Source organism: Podarcis melisellensis (genome assembly GCF_964234715.1).
Source record: "Podarcis melisellensis genome assembly, chromosome: 1".
In the NCBI taxonomy this organism is placed as follows: Eukaryota; Metazoa; Chordata; class Lepidosauria; order Squamata; family Lacertidae; genus Podarcis; species Podarcis melisellensis.
Window position 1 is genome coordinate 33,683,064 of NC_138528.1, and position 23,374 is coordinate 33,706,437.

Genomic DNA, 23,374 nt, shown 5'->3' on the forward strand with positions numbered 1-23,374 from the left:
ATCATAGCCCTGTTCCATTTAGAATCCAGCTGTCTCACTGATTGCATGAGTCTATAAGAGTGCTAGCAAACGCACAGATGCACCAACTGCTGTTGATTTATGAAATATGTTTTTAATGGCCCTGCAAATATATGTTAGAGAAAATGGTATCGCTTGGAAGTAATAGGCAATAGCAGAGTAAATGTTTTAGACATATGTGCTTAGAAAGTGGAAGGAAAAGAGATGACTGCCAGCTCACTGCACGTACAACCTATTCATATTAATATTTCTGCACGCATCTGTGTACATAGTACACAGTATGGAAAATTTTAGCAACATCATCATCATCATCATCAATTTTATTTATATCCCGCCCTGCCCAGCCGAAGCCGGGCTCAGGGCGGCTAACAACAATAAAATAATACACCATTCTAAAATCATTCTAAAAATCACCATTCATTATAAAATTAATTCAAATCAAATTGATGGCAACGATTGGGCTAGAGTTCTGTGAAGATTGGCATGAATTTGCATTAGTATGTATGTATGTATGTATGTATGTATTTATTTATTTACTTACTTACTTACTTAGCTTCTTTGTATTTACAAAATCTTGAGAACCCATAGTACCATGTACTAGAGTAAGTTTAAATGGCTGCTGATGTCATTACAGAATGTTCTATCCAACTAAGTTTTATGCTGAATAGGCCCATTGAAATTGATGGATTTGACAGTCCTGTCCATTAATTTCAGTGGGTTTGGAGTCTAAACCAGGTGAGGGTAGCCAATGAGTTTCAAACCCTTGGTGAGTTAGGGACTTTCTGCATGCAAGAGAGGCGCCAGCAGATACAGCTGCTTTGTGGGACATTTTCAAGAGAAGAAAAGGCTAAGGGGCAATTCCTACACAACTCCAGAGCAGAGTCCCTAAGACAGTTGGATGGCATCTTGTACACCTTCTGGAAACTCCTGCAGCCCAGTTGGTGCCAAATGTATTGCTCTGCTTTCCTTTGAACCACATCAGCAAGGCTGGGAGAGGTGGTTGATATGGGAAGCAGGGATGTGGGCCATTAATTTGAGGTCGAATCCTGAAAAGCAGGGGTGTCATATGTCCCAAGTTCTCACTTCCAGGAGGCAACCTGTCCTGAATAGGGCTGCACACCCCTTGATGAAGCAGATCCACAGCTTGGGAGTTCTCCAGGGTTTAACACAGTCACGGAAGGCTTAGGTGGCCCCAGTGGCTAAACGTGCCTTTTTTTAACACCTTGTATGTCAGCCACAACCCCTTTTGGACAGAAATGACTTGGCTGCTGTACTCCACGTTCTGGCAACTTCCAGACTGGATTATTGCAATGTGCTCTATGTGGGACTGTCCTTGAAGATAACTCAGACTTCAGCTGGTCTAAAATGCAACAGCCCAATTACTGGCTGGGGTTCCACTTCGTTCACATATAAACCTGTTTCAAAGCAGCACCCCTGATTATCATTTCACTTCCAGTCCCAATTCAAGGTGCTCACATTAGTGTTTAAAGCCCTAAACTACTCTGGCCCCAAATATCTGAAAGATTGTCTCCCTTCCCTGCAGAACATATTGGGTGTTAAGACTGGCAGAGGGCAGTTCCACAACTAAGAAGCTTGGGATGGTGGTGGCCTGGGAGAGGGGATTCTTTCTGGCAGTCCCTAAATTGTGGAGCTCCCTCCCCACATGGGTGAAACTGTTAACTTCACTATATAGTTCTTGGCAAATGCTGAAGATGCACCTCTTTACCCTGCCCAGGAAGCAGGCATTTCACTGTCTGGGATAGAGCTATGTAAAGCCTTTTTGTGCCTGTAAAATAGATCTGTACAAAGCTATACTTTCATAATGGGAACAGCTGCTGTATTTTTACCATTAGAATACACCCACAGCTTATTTTTAATTATGCTAAACAACAGAAACTCAAAGAAAGGGCACTTGGATTCCTGTACTCATTTGATTTACATTAGTTTTTTTTCTCTTAAAAGCCGAACATGCTTCAAATTGTAAAGTCTCCTTGGTTTCTAGCAGCTGGACTGTTACGGTTTGTAATGTCACCCATACAAGGGAAATTCTTTTTGTAATTGGAGCCTATTCATAAATCTTGCCTGAACTGGTAGCAATGTTAAAATTATACCCTTAGCACCATCTATTGACAATGAAGAGGCTTGCAGCTTAATATTTGTACCTAATTCACATTACACTTACGGAAGCTGGATAAAGTACACATTGGTTATTTTTTATGAATTTGCAGAGTGAACCTTCTATATTACTTAAAAGTTTATGTTCTTTCAGATGCAACACCTATTCACTATACCTAATAAAAAATGTATTGCATAAAAACCTGCCTATGTATTTGGTTAGACACAGCTCTCTCGAGAATCCAGGTCATGATGACCCTGGCTACAATCTATTATGCTTACTGTTTGGGAAAGATTCAGCAATGCTGGAGGGGTTGCCAATACAACTGCCAAGTGCTCAGTGTGATAGGTTGTGGGTTGGGTTGGCATGACACAATTGCCACTGTGCTCTTCTTAACAGAATAAGACACAGATTATTCTTTCTGCTAAGGGAAAGGAGCCACAACTTTATTTTGAAGGAAACCTACAGAACTACCTTCCCTTCTCATTTTTATTTGCTTGTTTCTAGCATCTGTCACATTTAAAACTCTCGCTTCACAATTTTTCTAGAGACAGGTAAGCTCAAATATTTCTTCCATCAACTACTATTCCTGTTTTCATTTACTGAGGGGTTATTTTGTTGGGTGCGGGTAAACTTATGTTCCCTTTCTACAGATAATAGCAACCTGAGGGGAAACCAGACAATATACTATTCAAGAGAAACAATGCTTTTTCAAAACCAACCTTTGATATCCTCAAATATCTGAAGGGCTGTCATATGGAAGATGCAGCAAACCTTTTTTCTGCTGCTGACCCAAACTGATGGATTCAAATTACAAGGAGATTATGACTAAACAGAAGACTTGTGGTATGAGATGCTAAGAGCTATTTGACAGTGGAACAGGCTGCCTTGGAAGGCGGTAGACTCTCCTTTATTGGAGGTTTTTAAACAGAGATTGAAAGGCCATCTGTCAGGGATTCTTTAGTTGTGATTTGCAGCAGGTTACACTGGATTACCCTTGGGGCTCCTTCCAGCTCGGAAGTTCTATGATTCTATTATATGCAGACTTGCTAAGTGCTTTATTCTCTGGATAACCCTTTTATAACCATCTGTTTATGACAGCAAGGAAAGAAATAAAATTGTTTATACAGTCAAGCTCTGAAAGTCTAGGCTGTAGCTGGTAGATGCAACCATAAGCCTTACTACAATATACATAGTCAGGGCTGTGTGTTCTCTCTCGCTCTTGCTCTCTGCAAAATTCTACAGTTTTCACTAGCAGAAATCGATCAAGCAATCATGGGGCGGGGCAAAAAGCTTTATCAGGCACTGAAATCCTGCCCTTGTAGTATTGTTTATGTCCAAGTTTAAACTCTCAGAACATGTTCTTCATTACTTAGTTGGATACTGGTGGCTAAAATTAAGCCAATAGGAATTATCTTTTGGCCATGTTTTACACTCCAGCTGTTTTTATGTATTTGAGTGTTGAGGTAAACATCTCTAAGCTGTAACCCAGAACACACTGGTAATGTGTCAGTCAAAATTACTTTTGGATAAGTAAATGCTTACAAGAATGCAACTAAACATCTTAATTAAGGAATTGACCTGTAAATATACTTGTTTGGTTTAGGGTTAGGCATGCTCTCTTGTGTCAACTGCGGTCCAGAGTTGCTGAGAGCTGCCCATATGTATAAGACTGCAGCTCTGAGAAGAAGAAAACATCTGCAGTTTACATTCTCAGATTTTACTTAATATTCCCCCCACCCAAATCCACCAATTATTTATTAAAAGCTGGTTTTAAAAAGCAAACTTAATTAGCATGCTTCCTATGAACTGTGAACACCTGAAATTTGCAAACGTTAGGTCAGCTGCGCGCAATGCAGTGCTCATACTGCTTCTGTGTAAGGACAGAGGATGTGGAGCAGCAGTCTGAGGTGAACTAGTAACTAGGAGACAGGCAAGGCAACAACCACAATACAGCTCAGAAAGACTGTAGTATTCAAGATAGCTCAGTTGATCGAGCATGAGACTCTTAATCTCAGGGTTGTGGGTTTGAGCACCACATGGGGCAAAGAGATTCTAGCATTGCAGGGGGTGGAGTAGAGGATCCTTGGGGTCCCTTTCAATTCTACAATTCTGTGATTCTGTTGGGAAAAGAGGCTTGAAAGATCCCAAGGCAAGCCTGGGTGGAGGCAATCTGATTCGTCAATGAAAAGGCTACTTGCTGTTCAGTGGTTCACCACATGGAGTAGCCACTCACAGATTTTAGCAGCTCCTGACATCCTGTTTATCTTCAGGGCACTAACATGGACTTGAAGGACTGAACAATGCTGAAAGAGAGGACTGCAGGCTTTAAATAAGAGCAAGGTAGATGTGTCCCTGCAAGGCTGTTTCTGTGCCTACAGCGTCACTTGAAGGAGGAAAAAAGCAGGAATGGCTGCAAGGTATGTACTTGAACCACTCAAATCAGGTTGAGGTGCAGGACACTCCAGTGACACTCCCATTTCTGGGCCATGCATCTATGAGGCTAGCAATTGTACAACAACAGCACCATTTTATTGCCAGGCTCCTTTGATGCAAATGTGTATTGCAAGTAAGCAATGTGCAGCTGGACTATGGCAGAGTGTGGATCACATGTGTGTTAAAACACAACTGACTTTATCGGATTCACATATTTGTGTATACAGCCAAAAACCACAGATTTCAACCCAGCTATCAATCTGTAATGTGTTCTATGTTAGACAAGTTTTGGAAGGCTAACCACAGAGGACACAAAAGGCATTTCTAAAGTCGCTCAATAAGCCATATTAATGATTTACTTACTCAGGCCCTCTCACAAAAGGTTTGTTATCACGATGGCAGGAATGACTGGAGTAAATGGAAATGGATTATATGTTCAGAGCTTTCACATAATATGCATATTTAACATTGCTGAGGAAGATGCTTTGGGGAGGCACACACTTGAGTTTCTAAAGGGCATTAACTTGTTTGAAGACTGAAGGAAGAACCAATTGAGCCAGAGCCAAGAATGGTGATGTCAGTTGATTTAGATGTGGTTTTTTTTGTCTGTTCCTTCCTCTGGCCATCTGCCCTTCAGATGATATATGGCCTATCAATTCTTCAAATGAAGGACTCTCCTCATTTCAGAAGCAAGAATGTAGGTATTCAACCAATTTTTCTGCCTGTCTTGAAAACCAGCCCTAAAAGTGTGAGGCAGGTAAGGAGGCTCAGTCTGTTCCCAGGAGTAGCGTACGTTTCTTCATACAGTAATTGTTTCCTCTACCCAGTTTTGTGTGTCACAAGATCGGGCCAAAAATCTAGGTGTGCTTTTGGGTTTAATTCTATGGTGTCTGTACACCAGTGGAACAGATTTCCACTTGTACAATGGGACCCTCTCTCCTCCCCTCTGCAGCCCCCTGTGCACCCTCCAAAATCTGCTTTGGAAGGTCAGCCTCCATCCAAGCAGATTTGGGGGAGTGAAGGGGATAGGAGGGGAAGTCCACTGCATGAAAAGGTTTGCTTGCACAATGTTGGATTTCAAATGACCTTGAGAAACTGTGAAGCAACACTTGTTTCTTAGACTTTTTTTTTGCTTGGCTTCCCACCTCTTCATACAGACCTCAAAGCATGCAGTTAGCTGCACAAAGCATCACTCTTTTTCTTTTAAAAAGACCATATAAACACCGTTGTAATGGTCATAGGAGTAGCATGACCAATGTGTATTTTATAACAGAAGCAGTGTGGGTTGATATCAGCCCTTATCACTTGAGTGGTTCTGACCTGGCTGTAGTCTCTACACCTCTGAAGTCCAGGTAAGAGTTAAATTAACACATCTGCTGTCCAAAAAAAAAAAAAAATCCTTCCAGTAGCACCTTAAAGACCAACCAAGTTAGTTCTTGGTATGAGCTTTCGTGTGCATGCACACTTCTTCAGATACATCTGCTGTATTGGGCATAAAGATTTTCAATAATAGAGATGCATCCTTACAGCTGCAATCTTAGATTTGTATATCTCACTGAATTCGAAGAGACATTGGGAGTAAAATGTGCACAGGATTGTAGACATGGTACTTTATTTGCAAAGTGTTTAAGTGTTTGCCCTCCTAAAACAGTTTGGAAGCGTGGGAATTGGTTGATATTATTATTCGCATTTGACACAGGAGGACGTCTGCCTGAGAGACAATACCTGAACCTCTCAATGGGTCTATTTTTACGTTGCAACACGGGGCAGCTGTGCCGAGATGCCTAAACTAAAGCCTTTCTCTGTCAAATGCTGTGTTCTAGGTAACGTTGCCCACATGATGGGGGAGCATTTAAACTTGCACTTCCCCACCCGCAGTCCAGGGCAAGACCTGCACCACGCGCTCTTTCTGCACAGATGGATCCGTAGTAGCTGCAAGCCTGCGGCCCACAGTCCTACAGAGCACGCGACTCTCAAACTATGACAGTGACCATGGAGTCCAATTCGTCCGTCCCCCCCCCCCCACTTCTTTTTCACCGTTCATTTCAAACCATACCCTCCCTACACGGCGTTAAGATTCCTGAGGGAGAAATGACGGCGTGTTTCCTTTTATTGTTCCTGTCCTAAACATACATACTGCGCGAAGCATGGCTTGCTGCCTCCTCACTTACCAAGCCTCACTTACCGCGCGGGCGTTGCTCTCCACACGCCCGTCCCTCGCCCAGAAATAAGACGCTGCCGCGGACACCCACGGCCGACGCCGAGCTCGAGCTCAGCGGAACCCCCTTGTTCGCCGCTGCCGCCGCCTGTCCCCGCCTTAATCCCGCCCCTCCGGTCTGTCTGGGCTGCCTGGCGGGCTAGGCCTGCGCTTGCTGCTGAGGGAAGGGAGTTGAGGGCTGGGAGCAGCCATGATGGTAGGTTCCTGCGGAGCTCCCGCCGCAACCGTGGTGAGGTCTTCTGGCCGGGGGAAGGGGCGGCCGGGGGAGAGCGGCGGGGTCGGAGGCCGGCGGGACTAACCGGTTTCCTTTCTCTCTTTCTCTGTCCGCGGTGGGTGATGCCTCGGTCTCTCTCGCCTTCGCCGCCCGCCTCCGCCCTTTTCTTCTTCGGAGCAGGAAGGCTCGGACGACGGCCCAGATTTCCTTTCCGAGGAGGACCGAGGCGTAAGTGCTGGACGCCCCTGACGGGAGGGGGCTTTCTTCCCTGGCGTGGTGTGGGGCTGGGGGGCGGTAGAACAGGTTTCCTTCCGGATGTGTGGGGCTGGCAGCCCCTTTCGGAGCGTGGGGCGGTGGGTGGCGAAGCGAGGGGGGTGAGGCGGCGGCGGCGGCGGCAGCAGCATCATCCCCCGGGAGGCTTCGCCGCCCCCACCCGGTTCTCCTGCTCCTTCTGCCCAGCTTCGGTTCCCTGAAAACTCCGCGCTGTCACGGGTGGTCTGGATGCACCATCATCCTGAGCTGACGCTGGTGACTCTTAACGGAGTTCTCCTCTCGGATTTAAAATATATCATTTTCTTCATTATTAACATCGAATCCGCTTTGCGTTCTGATTGAAACTGCCACGGCAGGCAGTTGAGATATTATAAACCCCCCGTTGGTCTAGGTGCAAACACTTTTGCTGTTGCTGCAGCTCCCCTGTTGATTTTATTTTATTTTTTGGTCAGCTTTTAGAGCGACACACTTTAAACCGGTGGGTGTAGTTTGAACCTCTTGGATTGGTGCCTTTGCCTTTGTTGAGAAATGCAGAAAGAGCTTAAAGCTATTTTTTTCAAATACTTTTTGACTAGAAAATTATTGTTTATTATATATCCCCCCCCCCCCCATCTTCCTGCAAAGAGCTCCTGGTGGTATCCAGGATTCATCCATTTCCTTGCTCATTTTGTGAATAGGCAGGGGAGCCCCAGGTTGAAATCTTTACTCAGCCATTAAACTCTTTGGTTGACCTTGGGACTTTTACCATCTCTTAGCCCAACCTAAGTCCAATACCCTGGAGTCCATAACATGGTGACTATAAGCAACCTGGTGTCCTTTAGCATTTCCATGCCCCATGCCATTCCCAATTTTTTTATATTTATACTTGAGTCATATTTTTTGTTTGGGGGAGAGCCTCATTTGGGGCTTTTTTGTCTGTGTTGTACTTGGTCTGGAGTATGTGTTGATGTTGGGGGAGGGGCAAGTTCTGAGCATCACCAATTTTTCTTACATGAAATGGACATTTGGTGTACCCACAGACCCCAAAAGTTGGAGACTATTCAAACTGGCTTTCAAACAAAAGTAAAGAACCAGTGTCATGTGTCCACTGAGGAAAATATATAAACAATAATAAGTGGTTTAAAATGTTTTAGATAGTCGACACATACTTTTTTTTTAGCAGGAAATGATCAAAAGAAACTTTCATTGGAGAAGTAAATATTAAAAAGAAATATCAAGCTATGTAACAATAGAAGCTGAAATTTTGATGAGTACAGCAGGACCACTTAAGCTGAAGGAAACTATTCTGTCCCATAGCAGTTGACTAGCCTGACATGGGACAGCTATGGTGGGTGATTCTTGATTCTGCCTCTGTTTTCTGTCAGATACAGTTTGGGGAGTCTCATGTTTCTGTTGGTTTAATATTTGTAATCCCAAAAGTATGTGTAAAAAAACCCCAAACTTTTAAACTGACGTTAGAAAACATGCCAGACCATTGTTTACTTTCATATTAATTTTACCCTTCGCTTTATTTGCTTTTAAACTTGATGTACATTTTAAATTAGTTTTCAACTTGTTACTTAGACAAGTAAACAATAAAAAAAAACACATCCAGCTAAGGGTAGGACATAAAAACCTATACATATTAAATAAAAATACACAATCTAAAATGCTAGCAACCATATTTCTGTAGATGACATGAGGAAAGAAATCTAAAACAAGACTACATGAAATAAAACCCCACCATACTGAATAGAAATGATCAGGATCTTCCTGTCCCTTGAAGAACTGTAATTTATTTGTTAAGAAGGGAATGTATAAGAACTGGAAGAAAGGGGAAATCACAAAGGAGGAGTAAACACAAGTAGTCAACAGTTGCAGGGGGAAAGTCAGGCTGGCTAAAGCTCAGAATAAGCTCAGGCTTGCAAGAGAAGTTAAAAATAATAATAAAGATTTCTTCAGCTATGTCCAAAGTAAGAGGAAGAACAAGTAAGTGGTAGGTCCTCTGCATGGGGAACACAGAGAAATGCTGTTGGGTGACAGAGAAAAGGTGGAACTGCTCAACCAACTACTTTGCCTCTGTCTTCACCCAAAAGGAAAGCAAGGGAGGGAGCTACAGCCCACGATTGGAAAAGAGGTAATAAGGGAATACGTAGCTACTTTAAATGAATTCAGATCCCCAGGGCCTGATGAGCTGCATCCAAGGGTACTAAAGGAGCTTGTGGATGTAATTTCTGAGCCTTTTTCCTTCGAGAATTCTTGAAGAACAGGTGCGGTCCCTACAGACTGGAGGTGGGAAAATGTTGTCCCCATTTTCAGGTATCTGAAGAAGTGTACATGCACACGAAAGCTTATACCCAGAACAAACTTAGTTGGTCTCTAAGGTGCTACTGGACACTTTTTTTATTTATTTCTACTGTGTCAGACCAACACGGCTACCTACCTGAATCTAGAATCTAGAATCAACAGTCGGTCTGTGAGCATTTGGAAAAGGATACTGTGATTACTTAGACCCAGCATGGATTTCTCAAAAATGTCATGCCTGACCAATCTGATTCCTTTCTTTGATGGAATTACAAACTTGGTGGATCAGGGAAATCCTGTGGACATAGTTTATCTTGATTTCAGTACTGCTTTTGACAAAGTCCCTCATGATATTCTCTCGAGGAAGCTGGTAAAATGTGGGTTGAACGAGATAACTGTTATGAGGATTTGTAGCTGGTTGACTGACCAAACCCAAAGAGTACTCATTAATGGTTTTTTGTCATCCTGGAAAAAAAGTGACAAGTGGGGTGCCACAGAATTCTGTCCTGGGCCTGTTGTTCAACATCTTTATAAATGACTTGGATGAAGGAATTGAGGTGATGCTCATCAAATTTGCAGATGACACCAAACTAGGAGGTTTCAGAATCAGAATTCAAATGATCTTTACAGATTGGAGAACTGGGCTCAAGTTGACAAAATGAATTTCAATAGAGACAAATGTAACATTCTGCACTTGGGCAGGAACAACCAGATGCACAAATATAGGCTGGGGACACCTGGCTTACTAGCATCTAGGGGTCTTGGTGGGCCACAAGCTTAACATGAGTCAACAGTGTGATGCAGCAGCAAAAAAAGCTAATGCTATTATTCTTGGCTGCGATCATAGAAGTATAGTGTCCAGATCAAGGGAAGTTATAGTATTACTCTATTCTGCCTTAATCAGACCTTACTTGGAATACTGTGTCCAATTCTGGGCACCACAATTTAAGAAGGATGTTGACAAGCTGGAGCGTGTGCAGAGGAGGGCAACCAAGATTATCAGGGGTCTGGAAACTAAGTCTTACGAGGAGCACTTGAAGGAGCTGGGTATGTTTAGCCTGGAAAAGAGGAAACTGAGAGGAGATATGATATCTTCAAATATCTTTAGGGCTGTCACATGGAGGAGGGAGCATGCTTGTTTTCTCCTGCTCTTGAGGGTAGGATTCGAACCAATGGCTTCCATTGCAAGAAATAAGATTCCGACTAAACATTCAAAAAAACTTTCTGACAGTAAGAGCTGTTCAGCAGTGGAACAGACTCCCATGAGAGGTGGTGGGCTCTCCTTCCTAGGAGGTTTTTAAACAGAGGTTGGATGGCCATGTGTCATGGATGCTTTAGCTGAGATTCCTGTATTGCAGGGGGTTGGACTACATGACCCTTGGGGTCCCTTCCAACTCTCAAGATTCTACTATTCTAGTCCAACCCCCTGCAGTGCAAGAATCTCAACTAATGCTTCAGGCTCACACTAACCAGCTTCTGCTCCCACATGTGCCTGTGCATTTTAGCATTTCATGATAGCTGCATCTGAAATGATATTTGTGCCATACTCTTAATTTATTTAGGATTCATGCATAACTACATCTAGTAAGATTTTTTTTTACATGTGGATGTGAATGTTCGCAGGATTTAATTTCTGATTCAATAATGTATGTGCCATTGAAAGTTTTAGAGACTTTGTTTCCTAAACTGGTTTGGAATCTGAAAGAAATCCCACCCCCCGTGCAAAATATTCTCCAAAACACTGTCTAGCAATTCATAGACCACAGGGTAGCTTAGTCATACTTTGTGTCACAGTAAATCTATTGGTCTTTAAAGTGTCACAAAACTCATTTTAGTTTGCTACATTCCCTTCATATTGTAGTATATGTTGGGAAGAAAAAGCATGTGAGGTCTTTTCCAAAACTGTGATATTCTACTGTACATCACCTAGAGAGACTATTCATCTCCTTACTCAGCATAGGATTGTGTGTTCAGAAACATCAGAGGTATCGTAGCTTTCTTAACGATCTAAATAATGGGTACATTTAAAGGTAGAATGCAAAGCTTTGGCAAGCCTGTGATAGAATTTTGTAACATACATTTTTTCCACCTGCATGCATCCCCATTTAATGCATGAAATGTACTGCATTTGACAAGGGCTTTTAGCTATATTTCAGATTCCACCTTTTCTTCACCTTTCTTTTAATGCAGGCTTTATTCTAGGTTGCTCTGAACAACTGCTGGATAGGCCAGTGATATAACCCTATTATTCTAGAATCTTCTAACAAATTTACTGTAGCATCAGGGACTACCACCTCTGCTCATTTTGCTCGCCAACCCCATTCTCTGCCCTTTACATCTGATCAACCCCCCACTCCCATTGCACCTTTCCCAATCTACCCCTCACCAACCCCCAACTCCTCCTTAACCTTGCCAAACCCGTCTTCTCCAAGCTGTGCAGCCCCCTTCCCTCATCTTGCACCTCGTCCAAACCGCAGCCTGGGCAAGCCACAGAGAAACAGTCAAGGCAGAAAGGGGCAGCTCTACAGCCACTGTCTTGCTCCACGGCCACTTCCCTCTTCTTCAGCTTCCAACGCGGCAGAAGCTGAAATGGTGTTGTCAGTGTGAGGTGGGTAGCGGCAGCAGAGCAGGATGATTGCTGTGGAGCTGTCCTGGCTGTTCTTCTATGGCTTGCCCAAGTCACTTGCTCGCCTGCCTTCCCATCTGTTTGGGCCACCCACCTGCTGTTCTCTTGACAAGGTGCAGTTGGCATGGCTGCCACTTGGCAGCCATGCCAACTGCAGCATGATGACATTCTTACTATCTTATTGAATAGTTAATTACATAGCCTTTTGTAGTCTACAGTCTACTTCTTCAGGAGCATGGGATGTTTGTCTACCAAACCATTCACAAGGTCAGGTTTGTCATAACAAAATGATCCTAGAATATTTTGTACAGGGAATATCTGCTTGCATAAATATTGCTTCATATGAACTGTGTTTTTAATGACTGTAGCCAACTTTTTAAGGAGCAATTACCTCAGCTGAAACAACAATTTATTTAGTTGCTACAGACACTGGAATTGCCTTGGAAATGTGGCAGTTCTGTGTTGTTGGCCCAGTTTCTTTGCTCTTCTGGAGAGCTTCATGTGGATGCAAAACTGGTTTTGTAAACTAGCCCAAAGTGAGAATTTCTGCAGCATATAAGCATTTCTTGGGAAATTTCTAGTTTATTATTTTACGCAGAACTTCTCCCCTAAGGGAGTCAGGCAAACTTGCACAACTGTTCATAATTATTATAAATAGTTTTCCCTACCCCACCCTCATATTGCAGGGTTAATTTGGACAGTGAAGTAACATTTGAAACATAGCTATTATTTTAATTTACTATTTTAGTTATTCTTTCTTACTCAACCTATCATGCTGGTAAGAATCCTATGACTTGCCAAGTTTTGAGAGTGGCACATACAAGAATAAAAGTAGCAAATGCATAGCTGTCAACTTTTCCCTTTTCTTGCGAGGAATCCTATTCAGAATAAGGGAATTTCCCTTTAAAAAAGGGAAACGTTGACAGCTATGCAAGTGTAACTTTATAAACAAAGCTCTTTTATTTTTAAAAAATAATTGTTCTCTATGAACATTTAAAAACCTGTTTGTAAGCAGCATAGCCCAAGTTCTGTTAGTTTTTTCTAACCAAGTAAATAATGGCTAGGCTTTATAAGTCTTATTCTCAGTTTTAAACTTGCAAACCTTCACTGTTTTGTCTGGTTTAGTTGCTGCATCCTATTTCCTTGCTCTAATTCCAAGACTACCATGCACTATTATTTTTACCAGTTTGATAAGAGGGCATCATATGAACACAGAAAATTGGGTTCTTACAGTCCCAAATTGCCATTCGGGTGATTTGTTTAAAAGCTGAACGTTTTGATATAAAGTGTGACCATCTTAGATGCTAGAAATACAGCTATGTCAGTGACCATAGTGCTATCAAATTCAACATATATGTAAGTGGACAATTGGCAAGAAAATCAAACACAGTAATTTCTGACTTCAGACAAGGAAATGTCCCCAAAACAAGGGGGTTGGTTTAAAAAAAAGTTTAAAGGGAAAGTGAAGAGGGTAAAATATCTTTAGAATGCATGTGGGGGTTGTTCAAAACCACAATATTAGAAGCTGCAGCAGATCATGAAAGGTACAATCAGGGCTAAGAGATGCCAGTGTGGTTAACAAGCAGAGCCAATGAAGCTTTTAAAGGCAAGAAAGCTTTCTCCAGATAGTGTCTTGTTTAATTGAGGAAAACAGAAAGTATCACAAACGTTAGCAAAAGAAGTGTAAGCGGGGTGGAAAAAATGTATCTGAGGAGATTATATTTTTAGCAAATAACAACAAGAATGTCTGTTCCATGGAAACTGGTAAACTGGTGGAAAGTATTATTATAGATGGGTTATAGCTTAGCATATAGAAGAACCAATGTTGTAGAAATAGAACCAGCATGCCTTCTTCAAGGTTAGTCATGTCTCATTAACCTTTTAGATTTATTTAAAGGTGTCAATAAGCAGATAGATAAAGGTGACCCAGCCAACATGGTGTACTTATACTTTTTAAAAGCTTTTGATAATGTTGGTTACCAAAGGCTCCTGAATTACTTTAGTAGTTGTGGAATAAGAGGAAAGATCCTCTTATGGGTCAGTAGCATGCTTCTGGGTATTACCAGTGAGAAAGCTGTGACATTCAGGTCCTATTCACAGTCTTTCCATAGGCATCTGTTGCCACTGTGAGAATGATGAATTAGATGTACATTTGGTCTGACCTAGCAAGGCTGCTCTTGTTATTCTTTAAAAATACCTACCAATGTTGCTAACAGTTTTGTACAATTGAATTCTTTCTGCTCTTTCCCCGTTATATTCCCTAATACAGGCTTTTCTCAATTTCCACTTGACTTCTAGTCTGTTTCTGCAAGTCATGTTTGTGTTTCAGCTTTTCCTTCTGTATTGCTAGACCATCCGTTGAGTCACTTTTCTTTGGAAAGAGGTTTCAGACTCCATATGGTGAACTGAGTGCATTGTTCTTAAGTCAGTACTCAGAAGGACAATAAGTTACTCCCTAACAGTTCACTAAGTTCCTTCAACTTTCAGTTTGTTCTCTATGCTGATTAGAAAGTGTTTCACTTAAGGAGAATTAAGACTTCAAAGAAGGACCATGGGGTATGCTTACAGAATTTTTGATTAGACTATGGCCTGCTATTTAACTTTTATTTTATTTTGTATCTCTGTGTGTTTGCATACAGTGATGTGGGTTTTCTGGGAAGCTGCAATTTGGGGAAAATCCTATGTGAATTTAAGTAATTTGTACCAGAAAAGAATTTTGCATTGGAAAAATGTCTAACGCTCTAGGCAGGGTGGGCCAACATGCAGCCCTCTACACCTTTTTTGGGTGTCCTTGAGCAACATTTGATGCCACCCCCATCCCAGCCCTCCTGTTGTCTTCCCAAAGCCAAGTAAGCAAGGTGCTGGGCTTTGGGAAGGAGGCAGGAGGGTTCTGATATAGTCTAGATTCCTCCCATCTCCTTCCTAAAGTCTAGTTAGCACTTTCACAGCTTCCCCCCAACCCTGTGCAACAAGGCAGTGTATGGCCCACAAGTTCCGTGTCAAAGAACTCTTGTGGCCCACTTGGTGTGAAAAGTTGGACTGCCTTACTCTATGGAGAGTGATCCAATTTAGCATATTTAGTTAGTTTTCTTTACCAAAATGCACACAAGCACTTTGAAACTGCCAAGCTTGTCTAATGTTGTGTTTGAACAGGGCCATCTTAACTGTTGCTGCTAGGGGTTCACGGCACCTGGGCGCTGAGCTGTCAGGGGCACCAGGCCGAGAGTCCGTGGCCAAACGTTGGAGTCTGGGGAAGAGCCACTGACAGCTGAGTGGAGCAGAGCCCGTTGGAGTTGGCTCTTGCCCCAGCTGCATGGTGGCGAACTGTTTCGGCACCGTGCCAGGAACGGCGTAATGTTGTGGGCGCTGTGTGACGCATCCTATTGCATACACTGAGCTGTGGGTTCCTTTGCTGGCTTTTCCGCTGTCGGTGCACCCTCCCAGCACCACCCAATGTGGGGTGCCAGAGCAGAATGATGGGGAATGCAAGCAGCAGTGGAGGGGGGGAGGCAGCACAGCGACTGTTTTTGTCCTCCCCCAGCATGGAACCCGCACCCACCTTCATACACCCCTGTGTGTGGGGCGTTGGCTGGCACCCCCGTTGGTTGGTGCCATGAGTCCCTGCCTCCCACAACCGTTCTAAAGGTAAACAACTATTTCCTTAAAAAAAGGTCAACAACTTAAAAAGGTCGGCAACTCTGGGCAACCTAGGGGCGCCAGGCGATCTTTGCACCCCGTGCTGCATATGCTTAAGACGGCCCTGTGTTTGAAGTTGACATCCATTGTTACTAATGAACTTGGGAAACTTCTTTTGGGAAATCATTCTGCTCAGCATCACTACATGAATATATCTGCCACTTGAGGGTGATACTTCATGCATTTGGACAAAGTGAAACTGCAATATCCTACACAATGACAAATAAGGTTCCTTACAACATTATTATAATAATCAGGATATCCTATGTGATATATTGTCCTGCCCTTTGCATATAGGGTAGAATTGTGGTCAGGGGGGATCTAGAAATCCCAGGGGTGTCTGGGATGTTGGTGCAGGGGCACATTATCTTCAAAATGCATGCTATCAAGTTCTGGATTAATCCATTGCATTTAAAACAACTATAAAATGCACACTTGCTCAGAGTACTAGTATTAATATCTGGATTTTTTAATACTATTGTATGTGAGAAATTTGTTGGGGATCACTCATCTGGGCACAGATGCCGGCTACTCTGCCTTTAAGTACATCTTGATCTGCAGAAATAGACTAGATAGTGCTCGCCTCCATGCCTGTGAAAGCTTCTATCATCTACTAACATTTGCGGATAAATCACTATTAAAGGTTGAGTAGCAGAGGCTGATAAAAAATATTGACAACTGCATTTAGATTAGTGTCCTCCTAAACAGTGTCAAGTTGCAGTCATATCCCTGCATTTGTGAGAACAGAAGGGATACATTAGATTTGCATAGTGTTGTCCACTCTTGGCAGCATCATGGCCACCTAGACAGGATTTAGTGGTCAAAATTAACTGGGCCTATATAAGTTCAGCACTGTAGCATGCAACATGGGCTGAACTAGTGGCATAGTGCTGCACATAGGATACCAAAGAAGCTTCCTTTGTTGCTGTAAGTGGGAAAAATAGGTGCTTTAAATGTTTTCTTTTTTTAATCATTCCAGACCAAAAATACGGTATTTTAGCAGTTGGTCTTGAGAATGTATTGAGTGATGCAGACAAGAGTTCTGGAGTATAAATGTTGCTCAAGATTCAGTGTTTGAACAAACATTGCTGTTGCACTTAGGTTCTCTTGAGGCTAGAGTAGTGCTCATTAGGGTGGGGCTTCCTGTTGCTAACAGCCTGGTTCGAAACTGGAATAAGTCCTACTGAGTGCAGTGGGACTGGGAAATACTGTTTAGGATTTCAGCCTTTGGAAGTCTTTTTCTGTGTCTTGTGTGTTTCCACACATACACAACTGCTGCTCCGCCCCAGAACCTTTGTTTTAAAAGTCCAGTTACAGTGCTCTGTAGAAACAGGTTAATGCAGGGTACTTACACTTTATAAAATGTCAAGTTTGATTTATGCATGGAAACTATTTTGGAAGAAAAGAAAATGTGGGCTCTTACTGAAAGGTTTGGACCAGGGATGTAGTTTTCTGCATACTTAGTGCAAAGCTTTATGCGGTAACTTTTAAAAAGGAGGTTCTAATGGTTAGATAAATTTGAATGTGCATTTCTTTCAAAAAGAAGCAAGGCTCTAATGTTTAGTCCATGTGTTTTATTTTTTTCTGGGAATGTGATTAGGGAACTGCTGGCAGTGTATAGATGAATAGTGTTATTCTTCCTTAGGATGTTTGGTGCGAGTGCTAAAAGAGGCAGCTGCATAACGATGGGTAGATGGGTGAGGCCTTTAAGTTTCTAGAGCAGACCTGCTCACCAGAAGCCCCATGAGTTTTTTATCACCACCTTCCTGACTACTTAAAATTCCAGCGGAAAAACAAGCACACATGGTTTATGACCCTTTCCAATTATTAATTAAATTTATTACCTGCCCTTCACAAGCAGGTCTCAGGGCAGGCTACAACAGTTTAAAATTAATTACTTAAAAGAGTTAAAACAAATTACAGTCATGGGGATAGGGTGGATCCTGAAAAACACCCACATCTCAGGTGTCAAAAGTCATGGTAAAGCCTTCAGCTTCATTTATGGGACCGTCTAAGCCCTTTTTCCAGGATAAATCCACTGCAGCATGAAAGCTAATGTGGCTGGCCAAGAATGGGTTTTAAAGGGTGTTTTGGAAAGCATTTTTCCTACAGTTCTAAGGTTAATGCAGCAATATGACCCTCTTAGGTTAAGAAATGTAAAAATTGCCGTTGGGAGTAATTTGGCCACTCTAGAGAGTTGGTAAACCATGGAGCATTGTGCATTTATGTTTATCTCTTTTCAACTAGTTGCTATACGTATTGTTCATATACTTCATTGATGGGGAACATCAGCCCTCCAGCTTCTGTCTGACCTTCAGAACTTTTCCCTGGACCGCACCTCTCACCAGCCCTACTTTGCTCCCTCCTTGAGTGTTTTTGCTTGGATGGGATATGTCCTTGAACTCCATTCAGGGTTTTACTTGCCTAGATGGAGGATGTTAGAGTGCATATAGAAACTAGCCTATAATAAAATTCTAAAATTCACATTTGATGCTCTGCCCTTTTTAAAAAAAACCAAGCCGCTTGGAATTCAGCATAGGCTTAAGTGCCTACCATATTGTTTAAATGGGACTTTAGATAACATTCTGAATAGGATTGCATTCTATGTTGGCTTACTAAAGCTAAAAAGAAAATAAATGGACAATACTTAGTTACCAGTAAATATTACACTAATTTCACCTACTCTATGACTTACAATGTTTCCTTTTGTTGTAATATTTCTAAAACTAAAGGGCATACAAAACTATAATCTGAACTTCTGTTAATCTTGTTTTATGGCTTTAAATAAACGTGAACTCCTTTTTTTCTTTAGCTTAGAGCAGTCACTGTAGATCTGCAAACTGATGCTGCCTTGCAAGTGGATATTTCTGATGCCCTTAGTGAAAGGGACAAAGTGAAGTTTACCGTCCATACAAAGGTAAAACCAGCTTGAGGTCTAGGTATTTTACTTCTGTGCGATGAATTTTTATTTATAAAACTATCTATCAGCAGACAAAATAATAGCTTCTCATTCAAGGCCACAATCACATTTATTAGATATCAGTTCTCTTGGTTTCAGTAGGACTAAATCATGTAAAAATGTTTAGGATTAGGATGAAAAACACACTTCTTGTCTGTCAGAAATTCTAGCTCTATATGTGGTGTACTGAGTGTGTATAAAATACACACACATACAATCATGTATGTGAAAATATTGATTTGATTGGTTGTGGGGTTTTTTAAATATAGTGTTTCAAGTAGTCCAACATGCTGTTAGAAAAGCATGTTTTCTATTGTCCTTAGTTTCATGTATTGTGTCCGAGGTGCACAATTTAGCAAAAAGGTTTTTAAATATTTGTTTTGGGGCAGAAAGTACGTTATTGCTTTTCTGAGTATTGTATGCATTTCATATAATTAAAGATAGTGTTTCATTTTTTGCAGTAAATCTAAGTGATTGAATTTTTAGCTTGTGCCATTTACTACTTCCTTCCTCATTTTTTGTTGTTGTTTTGCAGAGTTCTTTACCAAATTTTAAACAAAATGAATTTTCAGTTGTCCGACAACATGAAGAGTTTATTTGGCTTCATGATTCCTTTGTGGAGAATGAAGATTATGCAGGCTACATTGTAAGTGCTTATTTTCCAAAGAATTGTAAGTAGAGAAGCACTAGCTTTTAAAGTGAATCATGAAATTCTTTACAACTTTAAGGAACTTGCATATTCGTGGGAAACTAATGCCCACCGCAGCAAAATTGATATACTCTGTCAAGTAGGGAAGAGCAGAGCACCCTCTAAAACAGCTGAGTTATTCTTTGGAGTAGTAGTTAATTGATGAACCATTGCTCCAGCACCTGGAAGAGCAGGGCTGCTCTAGTGGTCATTATACCTCTTCTTAGGAGGAAGTTGGTGCCTTGTTCTCTCATTCAAAGCTTCTTGCTTGGAATAGGTGCTTCGCTAGAATAGCTACATAATAACACTGATAGTGGGTGACATCTAAGTGCAGGAGGCAGTATGTGTCAGTGCACTAGGGGCTGGGGGGGGGGTCTCCTGGGGCCTAGCATTTGACCTGCACAGCAAAGCATTCAGCTAATTTTCTTGAGGTTTATATATTGTGTAACTTATGGTCTCATTAATTTTACTTTGTAGAAAAATTGCTAAAGATTATGAATTGGTTATGTATAGATTTGACATTGTGTTTGAATGTTGTGGTTTGTCACTGGTAAGTGGTTAGGACTTAAAGTGCAGTGACTTTTTAAAAGTTACTTGTCTGTGGTATAGACTTTCCAGTAATCCTGTCTGATTTTTGTTGGAATACTTCTAAATAAATTCAGAACTGCCAAGAAGAATAATTTCTATTGAAAAGCTGTCTGTACTAAGGTATGTGAATGTGTGTTGCCTAGTTCTTCTAAAACTTTATACTGACCGTTTTGGGTTTTAATGCTTTGTTAAACATTAAAAGTGCTTTTGTTAAACATTAAAAGTAATATTAGGAACTTAATCTAACCTTAAGAAGCCCACTAATTAGAATAGGTGAATCAAGCGCAGCAGCTTTAAATATAGTACAAGCAAATAATTGTATTTTTAAAATAACACTTCACATCTATATGCACAGCTAACTCTGTCATGAGGCAACATTCCCCCCCCCCCCAACAACTTGAGTAGCATGGAGTGTGAAGCAATTAGACTTTACTGCCCAGGACTATTTATATTGTCCTTACTTGAATGTCCATCTCCTTTGATACAAATCTGAGAGAGGTTTTTAGGACTCACTCAATTTTGTGATGCTAAATTATAGAATAACAGAATTGTAGAGTTGGAAGGCACTGCGAGGGTAATCTAGTCCAACCTGCTGCAGAGCAGGAACCTTTGCCCAACATGGGACTCAAATCCACAATCTTGAGATCAAGAGTCTCGTACTCTACCAACTGAGCTATTGGGTCGACTGTTATGTATTATATGGGAATAAATATCTTCTTTGTGTGTGGAATATCTTTCTTGTCTGTTTATTGAGGAATTATAAGGTTAACTTGTGAAACCCGGAACAGCCCCCGGGGTTCAATTGGGAAGACAGAATTTCATTACAGAAGAGAAGTTTGGCACATCTCTTGTCTGAGGGGCTCCATGACTACCTATAGCCTAGTGGGAGAGGCCTGTCAAAGGCAGAAGGAGTCTGTATCTGCAGGTAGCCAGTCTGGTGTCATTTTATCTGGTGGCTTTAAAGGGGAAGGGTAGGCTGGAGCAGAAGGATATACTCAGTTTTAGCTAGGAACTCCTTCCACTTAAATGGCATGAGACCTAGGAAGGTGGCTGTCACATGGAGAGAAATATTTGTATCCAGGTTCATAAGCAGCTTATTGTATCTTGGTTTGGAAACTTTTTGCTTTGACAAGAATTCAGAAGTACATTCTGATGTACTCATTTGACAGATTCCACCAGCACCACCAAGGCCTGATTTTGATGCCTCAAGAGAGAAATTACAGAAGCTTGGTGAAGGAGAAGGATCGATGACTAAGGAAGAATTCACCAAGATGAAGCAAGAACTAGAAGCGTATGTGTATATTTTAGTACTTCCTGTACTTCCAGCTTTCTAGTACTTTTTAGTCACTTCCACTGTAAGAAGCAGAGTTGAGCAATGACCCCCAAGCAAGTAACTAGTAAATTATCATGATGAAAAGTGTACATGTAATGGCCAAAATGGTGAGAAGCATGGAAGGTTGGGTGGGGAGATGCTCAATGTGAGAGAAGCTACATTTCTTTTTTGAAAAAGAATGTAATCACATTTTGAATCCTATACTAGCTTGGATGAATTTGATGCAGTGTTTTAAGCCTTGAAACAATTCTGAGAGGATGTATTTATTTATAAACTTATTTTCAACATTTGCATGGCAAATGTTCACAAAGGCCAAAGAAAGTATATCAAAGCAGGGAAAAGCAGGGACCTCAGCAAATAATAGGTGGTAGAGACATGAAGAAAGGACTGGGACATAAAATACATTCACATCTCAGAAACACTTTTATATTATTGCCAGAACTGAAATACAGAGGCAAGGGAAGTTTTAGAGGTCTGAGGGATGTGAATTATGGCTACAGAGTTGTGAAGCCTAGGGGCTAGACCTTGAAAGCGCAATTCTACTTCTTTTGTGGCTCCCATGGTAATGGCAACATCGTGATCTAGCAACATGGGCCAAAAAAAAATGGGTGGGTACTAAATACAACATACTGCATTGTGCTTGAAAGTCAACAGTCTGTTGTAAGTTACTGGCTGAAATGTTTTGTACTTAATGTAGAAATTCTACTTCTATAATTGTACCTCTGCTGTTGGTTTGTTTTTAAATATTTAGTGAGTATTTGGCAATCTTCAAGAAGACCGTAGCCATGCATGAAGTCTTCTTGTGTCGTGTAGCAGCTCATCCCATTTTGAGAAAAGACTTAAATTTCCATGTCTTCTTGGAATATAATCAGGATGTGAGTATATTTCCTTCGTTGGAGCAATTTACGACAGTTTGTGTGTCATAAGATTTATAAATAAGTTTATCTTATTTTGAAATAAGATAAAGAAAAAGGCCCCCTTATTTTCAAATACAATGTGAGAAACTAATGGATAAATTGGCAGGAAGTATTGTTTAAAGATAGAATTAAGCATGAATATAACAAATCCAGCTGGGGAAACATCAGCATAGTTTCTGTAACAAGCCTTGCCTTTCCATACCTTTAGAATTTCTGAGTATGTCATCTTGATGAGGTGATCTAACTCGGATTTCCTAAAACCTTTTGACAGAGTCCTTTATCAAAAGCTAAACTTTCTCATGGAATAAGGGGACAGGTCTTCTTATGAAGTGGAAATTGGTTAAAGAGCAGGAGGCACAGAGTACGAATAGAGGAACAATTATCCCAATGGAAGAAATTGAGGAGTAGGATTCCCCCAAAGATATGAAATGTGGGGTGCTATTTAACTTGCTCATGGTTGATCTCGAGTCAAAAGCAAGCCCTGAGGCAGATGTGTTTTCAAGCAACAGCAAGTTGCTCAGGATAGCTTAAGAGGACCATGGAAATCTCCAAAAGAATCTTCTGCAATTGGGTGAATGAGAAGCAAAATGTTTTTATTTATTACATTTAGATAGCACCCTTAATCCAAAGATCATAGGCTGCTTCACAACATAAAAATACAAAAGAACAGAAAAGACATAATAAAATCAAGAACAAACCAAGAAGCCCCCTTCCACAAACACATTTAAAATGACATACAATATAACTGGGATTCATTATAATTGTAAAATGATGCAGACCGGGACAAAAATCTTAATTTCATGTATGAACAGTCTGAACTGGCTGTGACATTACAGGACAGATCTTGCTCATGATGGATAGCTCAGTTAAAAGCTGATAGTGTAATAGCAATGAAAAAAGTACAAGTTGGGATCAGACACCTCAGTCTGAAACCCTAGAGAGTGGGCCACTGCCAGTCAATATAGACCAGTGGTTCCCAGCCTTTTTTGGGAACCACTGGTCTATATTC

General features: G+C 41.4%; 1 protein-coding gene and 1 long non-coding RNA gene across 3 annotated transcripts in view; one reads left to right on the plus strand and one right to left on the minus strand.

Annotated features, from left to right (window-relative positions):
* Positions 1 to 4,908: 4,908 nt before the first annotated feature.
* LOC309357137 lies at positions 4,909 to 6,879 on the minus strand. Its single transcript, XR_014163039.1, has 2 exons — positions 6,742 to 6,879; positions 4,909 to 5,310 (listed from the first exon to the last, which is right to left on the minus strand). It is a non-coding gene; the product is annotated as an uncharacterized lncRNA (long non-coding RNA).
* The window catches only part of SNX6 (sorting nexin 6), a 29,003-nt gene continuing 12,473 nt past the window's right edge, over positions 6,845 to 23,374 (plus strand). The window contains exons 1-6 of one of the 2 annotated variants that reach the window (XM_081888978.1): positions 6,845 to 6,984; positions 7,183 to 7,230; positions 18,693 to 18,797; positions 19,375 to 19,485; positions 21,285 to 21,406; positions 22,200 to 22,323. In XM_081888978.1, coding sequence (XP_081745104.1) covers positions 6,979 to 6,984; positions 7,183 to 7,230; positions 18,693 to 18,797; positions 19,375 to 19,485; positions 21,285 to 21,406; positions 22,200 to 22,323 — 516 coding nt within the window. In that variant the 5' untranslated portion in view covers positions 6,845 to 6,978. Of the gene's footprint in view, positions 7,018 to 7,182; positions 7,231 to 18,692; positions 18,798 to 19,374; positions 19,486 to 21,284; positions 21,407 to 22,199; positions 22,324 to 23,374 lie in introns of both variants that reach the window. The other variant, XM_081888977.1, reaches the window with a different exon arrangement.